This window comes from Bos taurus, chromosome 5 (genome assembly GCF_002263795.3).
Source record: "Bos taurus isolate L1 Dominette 01449 registration number 42190680 breed Hereford chromosome 5, ARS-UCD2.0, whole genome shotgun sequence".
Lineage (NCBI taxonomy): Eukaryota > Metazoa > Chordata > Mammalia > Artiodactyla > Bovidae > Bos > Bos taurus.
The window spans coordinates 81,435,826-81,452,719 of record NC_037332.1 but is presented as its reverse complement, the minus strand read 5'-3'; the positions used below and the strand labels follow the sequence as shown (position 1 = coordinate 81,452,719).

At 35.0% G+C, this 16,894-nt stretch overlaps 1 protein-coding gene across 17 annotated transcripts in view; it reads left to right on the top strand.

The window, feature by feature from the left end:
- The window catches only part of CCDC91 (coiled-coil domain containing 91), a 394,283-nt gene that overhangs the window by 139,777 nt on the left and 237,612 nt on the right, over positions 1–16,894 (top strand). For 13 of the 17 annotated variants that reach the window (XM_024991854.2, NM_001193032.1, XM_059886497.1 and 10 more), the window contains exons 4-6: positions 5,085–5,245; positions 6,463–6,666; positions 9,336–9,440. In XM_024991854.2, the coding sequence (XP_024847622.1) occupies positions 5,085–5,245; positions 6,463–6,666; positions 9,336–9,440 (470 nt within the window). Of the gene's footprint in view, positions 1–1,522; positions 1,634–1,718; positions 1,789–4,126; positions 4,216–5,084; positions 5,246–6,462; positions 6,667–9,335; positions 9,441–16,894 lie in introns of those variants that run through there. The other 4 variants (XM_059886500.1, XM_024991857.2, XM_059886501.1 and 1 more) reach the window with 4 other exon arrangements.

The following is a 16,894-nucleotide window of genomic DNA, read 5'->3' as shown; positions in this document are numbered from 1 at the left end:
AAATACCTATAGGTTTTTTCCTTTAATTAGCATGATTACCTTAGGACTAAGGTCTGTATGTTTTACCATAAGAAATTATGCACTGATTTTTATTTCTTCAGTGTTTTTTTTTCCAGTGTTAGTTTTGCCATTTTTCTCTATAGGTCTATTAATATATAGAGTGTTATATTAATGAATTCTCTATCTTTGCATTCCTGAACAAATCAAACTCATTCATTGCATATCATTTTCTCAATATGGTGTTAGATTATGTTTAGTAATATTTTATTTAAAACTTTTACCTAATTATTTTTAGTTAAATACTCTAAAGATCTTTATTGTTCTGGTTTTTTTTTAAATTATTATTATCAGGCTTGGCTATCAATGTTATGTTAATATTATATAACTCTAGTGAAGTTTTCCTTCATTTTCAATGCTCTGTAATAATTTTAGAGTATTGGGATAATTCATTTTTTGAATTTTTGTTAGAAATTCTCTTGAAATACTTTATAGGGTCTGCTTAGTCACTCAGTCATGTCCAACTCTTTGCAATCCCACTGACTGTAGCCCACCAGGCTTCTCTGTCCATGGGATTTCTCCAGGCAAGAATACTGGAGTGTGTTGATAAGCCATCCTTCAGGGGATCTTCCCAACCCAGGGATTGAACCCAGGTCTCCTACATTGCGGGCGGATTCTTACTAGTCTGAGCCAGCAGGGAAGCCCTTATCTATAAGGTAGTTGGCTTATAATTTTATTTTTTCCCCAAGGAAATATATGTTTTTAAATTATTTTTTGGCTTTAATCCAGTCATCTTTTATAGACTATATTTCTATGGAGACTTGCCCATTATATCCAGATTTTTCAAATTTATTTACCTAGAAGTCTTAGAGGATTTTAGGATTAAAAAAAAAACTCTTGTTTTAATTATTATGTTACCTTTGTGACTTAATTTTTATATTTGTACTTTTCTCCTTTTATAAGTTAATAAGTTAATTACTGTTCACTTAATTTTCTTAGAATGTCAGGATTTTGATTAATTCGATCTGCTTTTTTAACCTTTGACATCTGCATTGTCTTTATTATTTTTTATATGCTTTTAAGGTTTTCTGTGTTGTTTCTATTTTAGTTTATGATATAGAAATTTAATTCATTTTAAAATTGATTGAAGTGTTCAAGGCTCTACATGTTTTTTCTAAACACTGCTTTAAATGTATACCATAGATATGTAATGTTTTCTTTATTTCTTAGAAATGTGTAATGTCTTTACAGTGGAAAATTAAAATTGTACTATGACTGGATGGATAATGGAGTAGGTAAAAAGATTCCTGGAAAAGCTTGTTGATACTATTTTAACATTTTTAGAAGAGGAAACTGTGACTTATAGAGGTTTTTGTAATTTGCCCAAGGCTGCATAACAATAAGTTGTTATGGTTCAAATTTGAACCCATTCTGATTCCACAGCTGTGGCTTTTACTTAAGCAACAATATTGTGAGGTCACAGAGGTACTGAACAGTGTGGGTTAATCAGGGAACAGTAAGTAGCACAGTGTGACTGGAGTGAAATTGGCACTTAGTGGTATCCTTTCTGTGTTGGGCAAATATTTCTTTGGGATACTATTAACATGAAATAAAGCAGGCTTATGTAAGATAATGGGTAAGTGTGATGCATGTACCAGACAGCTCAAGGCAACGGTCTGGTGGTTAGGTGAGCCTCTGGATCAGGAGGTCTGTAGAATGGTTTGTGCTGGAGATGTGAATCATTTGTCATTAGCTTATAGATGATAATTTAAATAAGAACTTCTGAACCTGGTAAGAATATTGTGAATACTGAGAAGATTAGAGGGTGTAAAAAACAGTGAAATGAAGATTGACTGGAAAAGAGTCTGAAAAACAAGAAAAAAAGTCAAAATACTAGAAGGAATTTAGGATGTGTGTGTGTGTGTGTGTGTGTGCGCTAAGTCACTTCAGTCATGTCCCACTCTGTAGCCTGTCAGGCTCCTCTGTCCATGGGATTCTCCAGACAAGAATACTGCAGTGGGTTGCCATGCTTTCCTCCAGGAATTTAGGATATAGGTGCCAAAGGAAAAGTTTCAAGGAAAAGGGAAAGTCATTAGTGTTATGTGCTCTGGAGTAAAAGAAGGATAAAATAAGAAATGTTCATTTAACTTAATAATAGCTGAAAGGAAAATTTATATCATAAATTATGAGTCTAGTGGAGTGACGGGGATTTGAAAGAAAAAGGAAATTTGGTTGTGAAGGGACAGTGTGAGAAGGTGGTGGTAACTATTGGAGTGTGAATGTGAGGGTGCTTCCTCGCCCTCCGTACTTTCCTCCCTCAAACTCCCTTTTCCTTTCCTTTATTTATCTCATTCCTTTCTCTTACTTCCTTTATTCTACCCTCTTTCCCTCTTTCTTTTCTTAACATGGCATACTTGAACATATAAAGTTACAGAGTGAGAATTTAACTCATGACAATGTGACATTTTGTCTTACGTTATTGATATATATATATGAATAACATGCATGGTGGTATCGGTCGCTAAGTTGTGTCTGACTTTTGCGACCCCATGGACTGTAGTCTGCCAGCCTCCTCTGTCCATGGGATTTTCCAGGCAAGTTATACTGGAGTTAGTTGCCATTTCCTTCTCTGGGGGATCTTCCCTACATAGAGATCAAACCCAAGTCTCTTGATTGCAGACAGTCTCCGGACACCAAGGTGGCGTAATGGTAAAGAATCTGCCTGCCAGTCCAGGAGATGCAGGAGCCTCAGGTTCCTCAGATACTTTACTGCTGAGCCACTGGGGAAACCTATCCATACACTTTGTACCTTTTATACCCAGAAGTAAACATACTTGTCCAACAGATTTTAACAATATTTGAAGTAATGATGAAGGTAATTTCAGCATAGTGCTAAGAGCTTTACATATTTTAGTCAATTAAAACCTCATCATCACCTCTATGTCAGTTTTACAAATGAGCAAACTGAAGGAAGTTAAGCAAATTTGCCAATTGTTTTGTACTTATTTTGGCAATATAATTTCAAAGTTTATGCTCTTAATCATAAGGCTGTATTCCTTTTTACTATACTTCAGTACCTATTGTCATTCCTTTAAAAAGTTAGTAATATTTTTAGTATAATTTTTTTTTCTGTTAATAACTCAGCAACTAGAAGAGGGCATGGTAGGTTTTCAACAATTATTTATTTATTTATTTTTAAAATTTTATTTTATTTTTTAACTTTACAATATTGTATTGGTTTCGCCATATATCAAAATGAATCCGCCACAGGTATACATGTGTTCCCCATCCTGAACCCTCCTCCCTCCTCCCTCCCCATACCATCCCTCTGGGTCGTCCCAGTGCACCAGCCCCAAGCATCCAGTATCGTGCATTGAACCTGGACTGGCGACTTGTTTCATATATGATATTATACATGTTTCAATGCCATTCTCCCAAATCATCCCACCCTCTCCCTCTCCCTCTCCCACAGAGTCCATAAGACTGTTCTATACATCAGTGTCTCTTTTGCTGTCTCGTATATAGGGTTATTGTTACCATCTTTCTAAATTCCATATATATGCATTAGTATACTGTATTGGTGTTTTTCTTTCTGGCTTACTTCACTCTGTATAATAGGCTCCAGTTTCATCCACCTCATTAGAACTGATTCAGATGTATTCTTTTTAATGGCTGAGTAATACTCCATTGTGTATATGTACCATAGCTTTCTTATGCATTCATCTGCTGATAGACATCTAGGTTGCTTCCATGTCCTGGCTATTATAAACAGTGCTGCGATTTTAATTTAAAATTAGAAGTTAGAATATTTTGACATTTTAGGGAAATCTGTTAGCATATAGAATAATGAAGGATAGAAAAAATAATTTCTGAAAAAGATACATCAAGTAGAAATGTGAATTAAAATTACAGGTTTTTTGTGTGTGTGTTTTAGTTAAAATAGTGAAATGCTTGTTGGAGAAACAAGGATACCTTACCTAGTATGGCACACAGTATTTGAAAAATACAATATAGATATACAGTAAAAGCATATATAAGATAGTTAAGTAGTCCTGTATGGTACCAATAAAAAATTGATACAATCTTTAGTTTTTTAATACCTAATGACCTTATAAATGTCTTTCTTCAGGGAAAAATGCAATTGCCATTGTGAGCTGCCTTCCAGAATTTATGCTAGAGCTTTGCTGACGTTGCTACTGATGCCAATGTGGAATAAAGGTCTTTATAATTTAGACAGTCAAAACAGATAAATGAATTACTCTTAAAAGTGATTTAATTTCTCTTCTTAAACATTAAAACACATATACAAATGTATTTGAATTCTGAGAAGGGACATTAGAAAATAATCTGTTTATTTTGCTGTCATCAATATTTTTGTCTCATTTCATGTTTGGAATTGGCTTTCCTTTTGTGACCTTTGTGCTTGAACTCTAATTACAATCTAATAATGTTTTGTTGTGAAACTAACTACAGAGTTGCATTTCACCGTTATTTGTCTGTGGAAACAAACAAAAATTGACCTTAATATGAAAAAAATCTTATGTTGTTGTAAAAGAAGAAATTAACCCAGAGACAGTAGATTAACTATTGTAATGTCATTCTTTTTCCCCTTAGCTCTGGTAATAACTAATTCATCTGATTTGCCTCTTGGGTCATAAAGTCACTGAATACGTGGATGCATGTCCTGCTCATTGCTGTCTTCTAGGTGCCTAGTGCCTGTGTCGGGCACTGGTAGGCATTCTAGTGCTTTTCGTAACTAACTGAATAGGTAAATAATAAAGTTAAATAATTTCTGAGTTGCAAATGGACCCCTGTGGTAATGTATTAGTATGTAATCATTAAGATTCTATTAAATTGTTTTGTTTGCCTGGGTCTCACATGGAAATGTCATGTTAAATTTAGAAACACTAGTTTTAGATCTTAGATAACAATCCCTGAAAAGTAATCATAGAATCCTCATTTTCTATCCTTTGCTTTTACTTTCCTTGTCCTGTTTCCTTTCCTTCCCTCTACTCTCTTTCTTCCCCTTAATTGCTCTTTATTTTCCCTTTACTAATACGTTTTTTGGTTTATTTGTTTTCCTTCAGTGTCTGGAGTCCATCTTTCTCCAGCTTCTCCTGAGATTGTATTGGACCATGACCACACTTCCCCTTCAGTTGGCTGCCTCTCTTCTGAGCCCATCATTGCATCACCAGAGAATACACATGCAGATAACAGCATTGGCAGTCAGACTATTCCTAAAGCACAGGTAAAGACAAGCAAATTTTTATAGGAAGTTTTCCTACTTAAAAAATTGCATACTAATTTAATTGAAGTTTTCCTGATTTCCCTTTTTTTTCCCCTGTAGATACTCTTTGTGTCCAAATAGCTTTAGTTACTAAAATATGATTTGAATATCTTATTTATTAAAATAGACTTACTTTTGCATTGGACATCGTGAATTTCAAAAAGGAAAATAATTACAAAAAACTTTTTCTTGGGGCTTCCCTTGTTGTCTAGTGGTTAAGAATCCACCTGCTGCTGCAGGGGATACTGGTTTGATCCCTAGTCTGGAAAGAGCCCACATGCCTCGGAGCAACTAAGCCCATGCACCACAACTACCAAGTGCTCTGGAGATCAGGAGTCACAGCTTCTGATGCCTGCATCTCTAGAGCCATGCTCTGCAACAAGAGCAGCTACTGCAATAGGAAGCCCGCACATCACAACGGAAAGTAGCCCCATTCACGACAACTAGAGAAAGCCCACATGTAGCAATGAAGACCCAGTGCAGCCAAAAATAAAATAAAATAAATACATACATAAGTTAATAAATCTTAAAAAATAAAAAAAAATATTTCTCTTTCAGGGGAACTTAAAATATGTTTTCAAGTATTAGAGTATTCATTTCAATTTTAGATTAAAAACAAAAATATAGCAGTCATAATGTTTATTCTTTCAACTACTTATTGATCCAGGCCTTGTGCTAGATGCTGGACTTAGTCCAGATTTCCAAAGTGCTATATACAATCTTGAGTCACCTGTTATCTTTACTAGAAAGTGATGATCAATTAAAGATTATTGATTAATTTCAAATTCTAATGTATAATATAATAGATAAGCAAATTCTGAATGTGTGTGTAAATTCAAGAACTTGTGAGTGTCAGAATTTTCTATACTTAATTATACACCCTCAACATAAAAAAAATGTTTTAAGTTTTTTAGTGCTTTGTTTGGAAAATAATAAAAACCTTAAACTTTTAAGTTTAGAGAAAATTTTCTTGCTTAGATCAGATTGTTGTAACAGTTTGAGGTCTTCTGTTGATTTACTTAAAGGGTGAAATAATTTCAGAACCTTTGCTACAGCTTAATTTCCCAATGTGGTTTCTAGTGCTCTTTGGGTGATTTCTTTCTTGGTACAGTGTAAACTTTCCTCTCTTGTGTGTGTATGTGTGTTTTTTTTTTTTTTTTTTTTTTAATGTGGTTTAGATTCAGCAATCAACACACACTCATCTGGATATCTCACTTTTTCCATTGGGTTTAACTGATGAGAAAAGTAATGGAACAATTGCTCTTGTGGATGATTCTGAGGATCCTGGAGCCAATGTATCAAACATACAGCTTCAGCAGAAAATTTCAACTCTGGAGATGAAACTCAAAGTTTCTGAGGAAGAAAAACAAAGAATTAAAAAGGTATATTTACATTTACCTAAAAAATAAATGTTTGAATTACATATTCTGAAATACAATATAGTCCCAACCTCTGATTGCAAATTCATCAGTGGAAAAGCTGTTATGCACTTTGTGATATGCTTAAATCGGTTAGATGAGTCTATCATTTACAAAAGCCTTTGATAAGAAATTTCTAGCCATAAATATATACTTTTAAAGATATGAATGACTTTTACTAGATTTTTTTGTTTTCCTAATGAATGCTTTCCTTTGGGTTTCTTTGTTTTGAAAGTACATAGTGTTGCAATTGTATGTGGATTAGAAGATTTGTACTATTCATTTGTCTTCAGAGAAGTCACACATCATGCAATATTTGACAGAATGCTTAGAAATACAGCTGTTCTAGTAAGTTATTTATGTGTGTTCTTATTTCTCTTTTCTACAAATGTCTCTATAAAAAGACTTGAGCAAGTTTATGGAAAGTATGTGTTGAGGTCAGTTCAGTTCAGAGGATCAGTCATGTCCGACTCTTTGCGACCTCATGGACTACAGCACGCCAGGCCTCTCTCTCCATTGCCAACTACTGGAGTTTACTTAAACTCAAGTCCATTGAGTTAGGGATGCCATCCAACCATCTCATCCTCTGTTGTCCCCTTTTCCTCCTGCCTTCAATCTTTCCCAGTATCAGAGTCTTTTCCAGTGAGTCAGTTCTTCACATCAGGTGGCCAAAGTATTGGAGTTTCAGCTTCAGTATCAGTCATTCCAATGAATATTCAGGGCTAATTTCCTTTAGGATTGACTGGTTGGATCTTCTTGCAGTCCAATGGACTCTCAAGAGTCTTCTCCAACACCACAGTTCAAAAGAATCAATTCTTCGCCACTCAGCTTTCTTTATACTCCAATTCTCACATCCATACACGACTACTGGAAAAACCGTAGCTTTAAATAGATGGCATTTGTTGGCAAAGCAATGTTTCTTCTTTTTAATATGCTGTTTTGGTTGGTCGTAACTTTTCTTCCAAGGAGCAAGCGTCTTTTAATTTTATGGTTGCAGTCACCATCAGTGGTGATTTTGGAGCCCCAAAAATAAAGTCTGTCACTATTCCCAAGGTTTCCCCATCTATTTCCCATGAAGTAGTGGGACCGGGTGCCATGATCTTAGTTTTCTGAATGTTGAGTTTTAAGCCAACTTTTTCACTCTCCTCTTCCACTTTCATCAAGAGGCTTTTTAGGTCCTCTTCACTTTCTGCCATAAGGGTGGTGTCATCTGCATATATGAGGTTATTGATAATTCTCCCGGCAATCTTGATTCCAGCTTGTGCTTCATCCAGCCCAGTGTTTTGCATGATGTACTCTGCATATAAATTAAATAAACAGGGTGACAATATACAGCCTTGACGTACTCCTTTTCCTATTTGGAACCAGTCTGCTGTTTCATGTCCAGTTCTTCCTGTTCCTTCCAGACCTGCATACAGGTTTCTCAAGATGCAGGTCAGGTGTTTTGGTATTCCTGTCTCTTTAAAGAATTTTCTAGAGTTTGTTGTGGTCCACACAGTCATAGCTTTGGCATAATCAAAAAAGCTGAAGTACATGTTTTTCTGGAACTCTCTTGCTCTTTCTATGATGATCTCTTGTTCCTCTGTCTTTTCTAAATCCAGCTTGAACATCTAGAAGTTCATGGTTCATGTACTATTGAAGCCTGGCTTGGAGAATTTTGATCATTACTTTACTAGTGTGTGAGATGAGTGCAATTGTGATTGTTTGAGCATTTGGCATTGCTTTTCTTTGGGATTGGAATGAATACTGACTTTTTCCAGTCCTGTGGCCACTGCTGAGTTTCCAAATTTGCTGGCATATTGTGTGCAGCACTTTCACGGCATCATCTTTTAGGATTTGAAATTGCTCAACTGGAATTCTGTCACCTCTACTAGCTTTGTCCCTAGTGATGCTTCCTAAGGCCCACTTCACTTCGCATTCCAGAATGTCTGGCTCTAGATGAGTAATCACACCATCATCATTATTTGGGTCGTGAAGATCTTTTTTGTATAGTTCTTCTGTGTATTCTTGCCACCTCTTCTTAATATCTTCTTCTGTTAGGTCCATATCATTTCTGTCCTTTATTGTACCCATCTTTGCATGAAATGTTCCTTTGGTATCTTTTATTTTCTTGAAGAGATTTCTAGTGGTTCCCATTCTATTGTTTTCCTCTGTTTCTATGCATCAATTGCTGAGGAAGGCTTTCTTATCTCTCCTTGCTGTTCTTTGTAACTCTGCATTCAAATCTTTCCTTTTCGCCTTTGCCTTTAGCTTCTCTTCTTTTCACAGCTATTTGTAAGGCCTCCTCGACAACCATTTTGCCTTTTTGCTTTTCTTTTCCTTCGGGATGGTCTTGATTCCTGTCTTCTGTACAATATGTTGAAGTAGCATGTTGTTTATAGTTAGCTTAAATGCTTTTGTGTATTTATTTAGCATGAATGCTTTTAGTATTATATCAAGGTTAGTGTTAATGTTAGTGTTTGGTATTGGTCTGGAAATGGGAGTTAAGCGTACATTTTATATTGTTGAAATTTAAAGACCATACTTCCTGTGGGTTCTTTCCTTTCCAAATATTTTATATTGTGTCATTGAAAAATCAGAGTCTATTTTTTGCCATAAATGTTACGCAATTTATGCTTGGTTTTTTCTTTTAGGATGTGGAATCATTGATGGAGAAACATAGTATCTTAGAAAAAGATTTCCTTAAAGAAAAAGAGCAAGAGGCCATTTCTTTTCAAGATAGATACAAAGAACTTCAGGTAAACAGTGAATTAAAAATTTTATATGTAGGCCTTTTGATGAAGCATGTCATATGTAATTTCAGAAAGTGCTCAATAAATGCTTTATGAGTGAGGGATCAGATAGTTGCTTAAATATGTAAAATACTGACTAATATTGATGAAATCAATGATAAATGCCCATTTTGAAAAGTAGATGTCTCTGAGAAGCTGTGAAGGTTAGTTGCTTGAGTTTCAATCTGGCCTAAAATATTCTGTTTCTGATGATTTTCTCAATTTGGAAATTGCACATTGCAGTTTTTCATATTGTGATTACATTTGAAAAGAACTGATATATTTAACCTTTTTCATAAATGTAATCAGTCTCCTCTTCTCCTCACATTTCCTTAACAAATTTGTTTCTTCTGCAGTCTTACTTGTCTCAGTAAATAGCGATTTTGTCTTTCCAGTTGATAAAGCTGAAACCCAGATTTACTCCTTTTGTACTTACTCCAAGTCTGTTCCTTTAGCTATTGGCTCTACCTTCACAACATCCAGGTTTCGACTGTTTATCATTATGGTCACTGCTGCCAACCTATTCTAAGCCTCCCTTATTTCTTCCTTGGAATACTGAAGTATCTTCTGTTCTAACTTATCTTTCTGCTTCTGTCATTGCCCACTTACAGATCATTCTCTACATGGCAGCCACTGTGATCTGTTTAATAGTTAAAGCTGTTCATGTCATTTCTCTGCTTTGAAACCTTCGGTGGCTTCTCATCTCACCCAAACTAAAAGTCAAGTAAGTCCTTAAAACGGTTTGCAAGGCCCTTCATTTTCTTGCGTCCCTTCTCCCTTCTTTTCCCTGACTCTTTCTCCTCAATTGTTTTACTTTATCCCTCTGTCTAGAATACATGGTTTATCTTTTGATATCTGCATGGTTTACTTTTTGATATCATCCTGGTCTCCATGCCAGTCTCACCTTATCAAGGGAAACCTTTTAGACAGTGCTGACATCCCCTACCAGCCTTCCCATATTCTCCTTTATTTTTCTCCACTGCACTTTTTACATCTGACAAACTGTGTATTTACTTGTTTATTTGCATAGATCATTTTAATAGTCTTCTAAGTGGTCTTCTAGCTTCTACCCTTGCTCTTCACTCCTAATGAGTCTTTGTTTCAGCAGGTGAAATAATGTTTTTAAAAATGTGAATCACTTCATAACCCAACCTCAATTATCATTCTCCTCCTTTCAGTGTAAATCTTCTGACTTCTCTCCAACTCACTGCCAACAACCGGGCCCCTCCACACATACACCGCCCCAACTGACCCTTGCTGGCCTCACCTCAGCTGCTAACTTAAACTGGGTTCCTAATGAGGTCCAGGTGAAAGTGTGAGTCTGTGTTACTGAGAGCATTCCCTGCCTGTTGGGGTGGTGAATGGAGGGAAACAACTTGTGATTTTTCACATTGTCTCTGACTGGAATGCTCTTCCTTTCAGATATCTGCATGGTTTTGTTTTAAAAAGGGCAAAACTTGAAAATAAGGAAAAGCATTAGCAGTGTGTTCTTTCAGTGCCCTAGGAGGACATTACTTACTCGACCTACTCACAGATTATTTAGGAGAAATGTAGCAGTGCTATTAAACAGTGCTCACTGTTTACTGTTGATTAAAAGTCTCAGTTGTATTGACATTACATGTCAATTTGTTTTTGACAGAAAAGATACAAACAATACTGGTCTGTTAGAATTTCAAAAAATACTGTTGATATTACCTTATAGGATATTCATCATTTTTGTTTCTAACTAGCACTCTTGCTTAGTCTAATACTCTGTTATTTAAATTTTCTATCCATGTGTGCTAAGTTGCTTCAGTTGTCTGACTCTTTTTGACACGATGGACTGTAGCCTGCTAGGCTCCCCTATCCATGGGATTCTCCAGGTAAGAATATTGGAGTGGGTTGCCATCCCCTCCTCCAGGGGATCTTCCCACCCAGGCATCGAACCTGTGTCTCTTATGTCTCCTGTGTTGACAGGCAGGTTCTTTACCACTAGCACTGCCTGGGATGCCCTTTTTATAGGTGTGCCAATTGAAATGCTCTATGCAATGGTCTTAACATCTGATTCATTCTGTTAACATAAATGATCATTAATAAAGAGTAGATTAAGTCTGTGATGTATTTCCTTTATATTTATGTGAATCACGTTTCAACTGTTTGAAAATTGTACTCTTTAACAACTCTCATGAACCCTTGCTGCCTTTAGAAACTTGCTCAAATGCTACCTTCTTCTGGTAGCTTTCTTTGACTATTCTGTAGAAAATAAGAACCTGTGTACATGGTCAGCGTTTCCTATCCCCATTTCTTTGCTTTTTTTTCCCCCTCTTGTCATAACACCTGTTATTTCATTTTGATTTGTTTATTTTTTGTTTTCCCCCACCAGAGTGTAAGCTCCATGAGATTAGGAACTTTCCTTTCCAATGCCTGGAGCAATACTGGCTTATAATATGGCTCAGTCAATACTCTTGAATGCAAGAATTCATTAATATAATGCACCCTGCTCCCCAAGGGCTAATTTCAGTGTGTATGTCCACATTTGTAGTCACATACTTAGAATTATAGTGCTTATAAGTAGGTTCAGTACTGAATACTGAATACTTTGTGTTTTCTTTTCTCTACATTGAGTGACTTATTCTGGGCCTGCTAGTGGGACAGATACCTTTGAAATTCAGTTTCTCAGTCTGTTAATGGGAACAATAACGTACCTGAGAGACCAACACCTGACATCATAACGCTTTGAGCTTTCCATAGTGAAGGCCAATAGTGACAACATAATTGCTGAAGTACTGCTTTTACTGTCAGTAGTGACAATCTAAGAGTAACAACTTCAGTTTTCAAAATGGATATTCAGTATTAAAAGTTTTCAAAACTAATATTCCATATTAAAACTAATATTCAATATTAAAAATACTTTCCTTTTACTAGAAACAATACTTCCCAAGAAAACATTTTTTAGGTGATTTTCATTCAGTACCAAAAAGGACCTCTCTCCTTTTCTTACTATGTGTAAAAAAGAGTAAACTAACTTAGGGAGTATTTTATCACCTTGGCTAAATAAGTGATAGAAAAGTGTACTAGGAAGTCTAATAGTCAAATTGAACTCAAAGACAGGTATTCTGTTTAGTTTCTATATCACTACTGGGCTTATCATTTTGGTCTTTGCTCATAGAGCTGGAGAAGGGATCATGTTTTTTTCCAAGAGGTTTGACTCTCATAGGGTGTTTACTTACCCACTCCAGTGTTCTTGCCTGGAGAATCCCAGGGACGGAGGAGCCTGGTGGGCTGCTGTCTATGGGGTCACACAGAGTCGGACACGACTGAAGTGACTTAGCAGCAGTAGCAGCAGCAGGGCGTTTACTATCTAAAAGTTACCTGTTCTGCTAGGTTGCCCCTTTAGTGAACCTTTGGGTAGAGAAGGAGAGCTTTTCTTTGGGCTTGTTTAGTTTGTGCTCATTGGCACGTCCTCATTGCTGGTCATTCCATTATCCAGTTTGGAATTTATGAGGGAGACTAAAAGCAAACTTAAAAAATTTGATACTGTGTCATTCCTGAGTCCTCAGATTCCCAGGTGGTCTGTTTTCTTGTCTCCCTCTGTAGTCTTCTTAGAGTTGTTTTAAAGATAATGTCCCAGCCTTTCAGCTGTACTTACTGAGAAATCTAGGGAGAGGTGCATCTACCTCATCTTAGTCTAGAAGTGAAATAAGAAGGAATGTTTTAAAGTTTAAATATTATGTGTTGTAGCTACTACAGGAAATCAATTCCACCTTAAAATACATTAATTTAAAGTAAGTATTTTGAGTAAATTTTTTTTAACGAAATTAGTGTTAAGTAATCAACTCATAGAGTCATTGTAGATAGAGGAGGGGCAAATAAAAATATGTGTAGCTCAATTTGTGAGATAATTCATAAATCTCTATATCTGTATTATACTTATAAGTTTATGCATAAATAGGTTATGTGTTAGACTTTTTGGAAGTATATTTTTAATAAATATTTTTAAATTAATTGTACCTGATTATTAAGAATTGAGAAAATCTTGGGCTTTACTCTTTAGCCTACTTTGTGTAATTCATTTTTTTCTGGGAATATAGCCCTTTTAAAAAACTGGTACAAAGTTTGTTCTATCTAGTACTTTTTAAGAAATAGAAGATGTGATTAAATTTGTGAATATCAAAGGAGAATACTCTATGCTGAATATAAGTAAGATGAAATTTTAGCAAAAGTGAGTTTTGGAATCATGAATATAAAGTTTTTTGCTTGAATTTTTGGCCTGTCAGTCATCTCTCAGATATTTGAAAGTTAATGTATTTATTGTGTATTTTCTTCGGACTATGGTAATCCATATAATTTTTATATTAAGCCATATATTACATACAAGTTTTCTAAATGTGTGTGGAGCTCAATGAAATAGAAAACATTTTCTTTTCTGCTATTTTTGATGATAGGGATAATATATTGGTGCTTGCTTCTCTGGACATCCTAAATGAAGCAAAATATCCAGGAGTACACAAAGATAACCTGGCAAGAGTGGATTAAATTGACTGAAAAGTTTATGTGTGGAGGTGTACAATACAGAAAAAGAAAAAAAAAAATTCACACCTTCTCATCACCATGAAAAATCTAGGTATTTTCAAGTGATCTGAAAATGTAGTACTTCAATTTTCAATCTTGTAAAGAAATCTGCCTCCACTTAGACTAGTGTTGGGTGAGCCTTTGTCATGATTTTAATCTAACCAGAGATGGAATAATTAATAAGTGGAATGTTTGTAAGACCCTTAAACTTTTGGGGAAAAAAAAAGAAACCCAAAACAAAAACATTAACTGTTACAGAGAATTCTGCCAGTGTTGATTTTTGTGACATGGTCTAATTGCTAGGCTAGGTGGAGCGGTGTGAATGTGCCGATAACAGAAGGAAATAACAAAGAACATGAAGCCTGCAGTACAATGGGGGTGTGCACTACCTCTCCTTTCCTGTTCTGTCCAGGGTGTGTAGCCCAAGCAGAGGAAGAAAAGTGAGTCATGCTGCGTTTGAGGTAGCTATTTAAAGGACTTCTCATGAAACATGAATAGAGAACTTATGTTAGTATAATTTGGATTCCAGTGTCTTCTGTTTTCTTTCTTTGACTCTCATAGCAAGTACATCACACCTGTGACAGGCAGTGAGGAAATTTAGAAGTTTATCAAACTGTGCGTCTCATAGTGTGACCACATTTTAACAGGTTTAACTAATAGATCTTAGCTGATTGTTAAATTATCTCTGATAGTTGTCAGTATTGTTACCTATGGCTAGATTTGGGAATTTTCTATACAAACTCTTTAAAGATTGAGTCTGTTCCTCCAAATGCTATTCCCCATTGATGTTGCTTAGTTATATAGTATGTTGAGTATTCTGTTTGAGAATTTAGTTTAAAAAAATATTGTGAAAATCCAGTGTTTCAGAGGACTTTCAGTTGATCTCATAAATGGGTTTTTACCTGTGTTCTGTTGCTGATTTCAAAGGTTACATTACTTCAATAAGAATAGATATTATTCTTAGTATTTTTGTATAGTTTTAAACTGAATACTAGTCAGCTGTTGGGAAGTTGGGTGCTTAGCCAGAGACCACTATATTATTATTAGTTATGCTTTATGGCATTAAAGCAATGGCTTTGATATCCTTGAGCATTTAACTTGATAACTTGTGAGGAATTACTCAGTTCTGCATAAGTAAACCAAAATGTAGTTGATGGTAGAAATAGCAAGAGAAGTAGAATTGAAAATAGAGCCTGGAGACGTTACTGAAATTTAAGAGTTGCTTCTTTTGGTTTAGCAGGGAGAGTGGTTTCTTGAGATGGAATCTGCTTTAGGTGAAAATGCTGTGAAAGTGGTCAACTGACAACCAGGGTTTAGAATATTATGTAAGTTTAGGTGGTAAACGGCAGGGTTTGGAAGGATTGACTCTAGTTTTGGAAAAGTTCTACTGTGGGTCCAATATATCAAGCAGCACTGCATGCTACCGAGAGTGTTTGTGAAAGGAAGAGTCAGTCGTTGTGGCCAACTTCATTGCTAGCCTTATTTCAAGAAATTGCCATACTACCACAGCCATCAGCAACCACCATCTTGATCAGTCAGAAGCCATCAACACTGAGGCAAAACCCTCCACCAGCAAAATGAGTAGAATTCACTGAAGACTCAAATGATGACTGGTATTTTTTAGCAGTAAAGTATTTTTTGACTAAGGTCACTACATTGTTTTTTTACACATAATGCTATTTGCACACTTAATAGATGAAAGCATGCTGTAAACATAACTTTTATGTCACACTTGCCAAAATATTTGTGTGACTTGCTTTATTTCAGTATCACTTATTGTGGTGGTTTGGAATCAAACCCACAATATCTGTGAGGCATGTCTATATACAGATGGTAGTGTACTAAATAAATACACTTTTATTTGAGGAAATATTCTCCTTTTCCTTTTTTAAGGATATTTCTTGGATGCCCATGCATAGTGGCTCATTAAGAGATTCCTTATTATTTTCATTTCATGGGTATCTGAATATATTATTCTGTTTTCTTTTATTATAAAGTATTGCTTCTTTTCAGTCTATTCTTTCAATTTCTTACTTTTTAAAGTCAAATAATTTTACTATAATATGTCTTGGTATTGGTCATTTTGGGTTGATTTTCCTAGATTTCCAGTGTGTCCTTTAATATACATATATAGTTTCAATTCCTCTTTCTAAATGTCAAGTAGTTTTTATTAATTATAAACTTAATACCTGTATTATTTTCTGTGTGTTTTATTCATTCTGGTGACTAATTGTGTGTGTATTGGTTACTCTTTGTCTTCCTTATTGCCCTTTATTCTTGAATGCTTTTCATCTCTTTTTTCATTTACTTTTGACGTAAAATGTGTTTCCTCTTATTCTCTTAAGGTGTTAAGAAAATAAATGTTCTTAAATGTGTTCTTAAATGTGTTCTCTTAAGGTATTATCCATTCAGCTCATTTCATATTATGTTCTTTTTAATTTAGTCATCATTTCTGAATTAATTTATTCTGTTACAATTTTTAAAAATTTCTTACATCATTCCTGAATTTTTCTAATAATAATTCATATTATTCTATAATCTACTTTATTACTTTCATAATATCTTTTAACTTACCTTGATGTACAAGGATAGAATTTAAAATTTCTTTTTGAAATATATATTTCTGCTGTGCCTTTATATTCTGTAGGGCTGTCATGCTGTTCCATAAATATATAAATAAAACATTGTCTAGCATTTGACTTAATAATTTTGTTATTTTGTTTTTATGCAAAATTAGTTTTCTTGATCTTTTTAACTGGAGGAGTGATTTAAGGCTTTTTTTACCCTCGTGATTGTATAGTGCTCTTGTATTTTTGTCAGATTAAAAGGATGTGGCAAAATTTGTAGATTTTTCTGATGCTGTTCCTTTC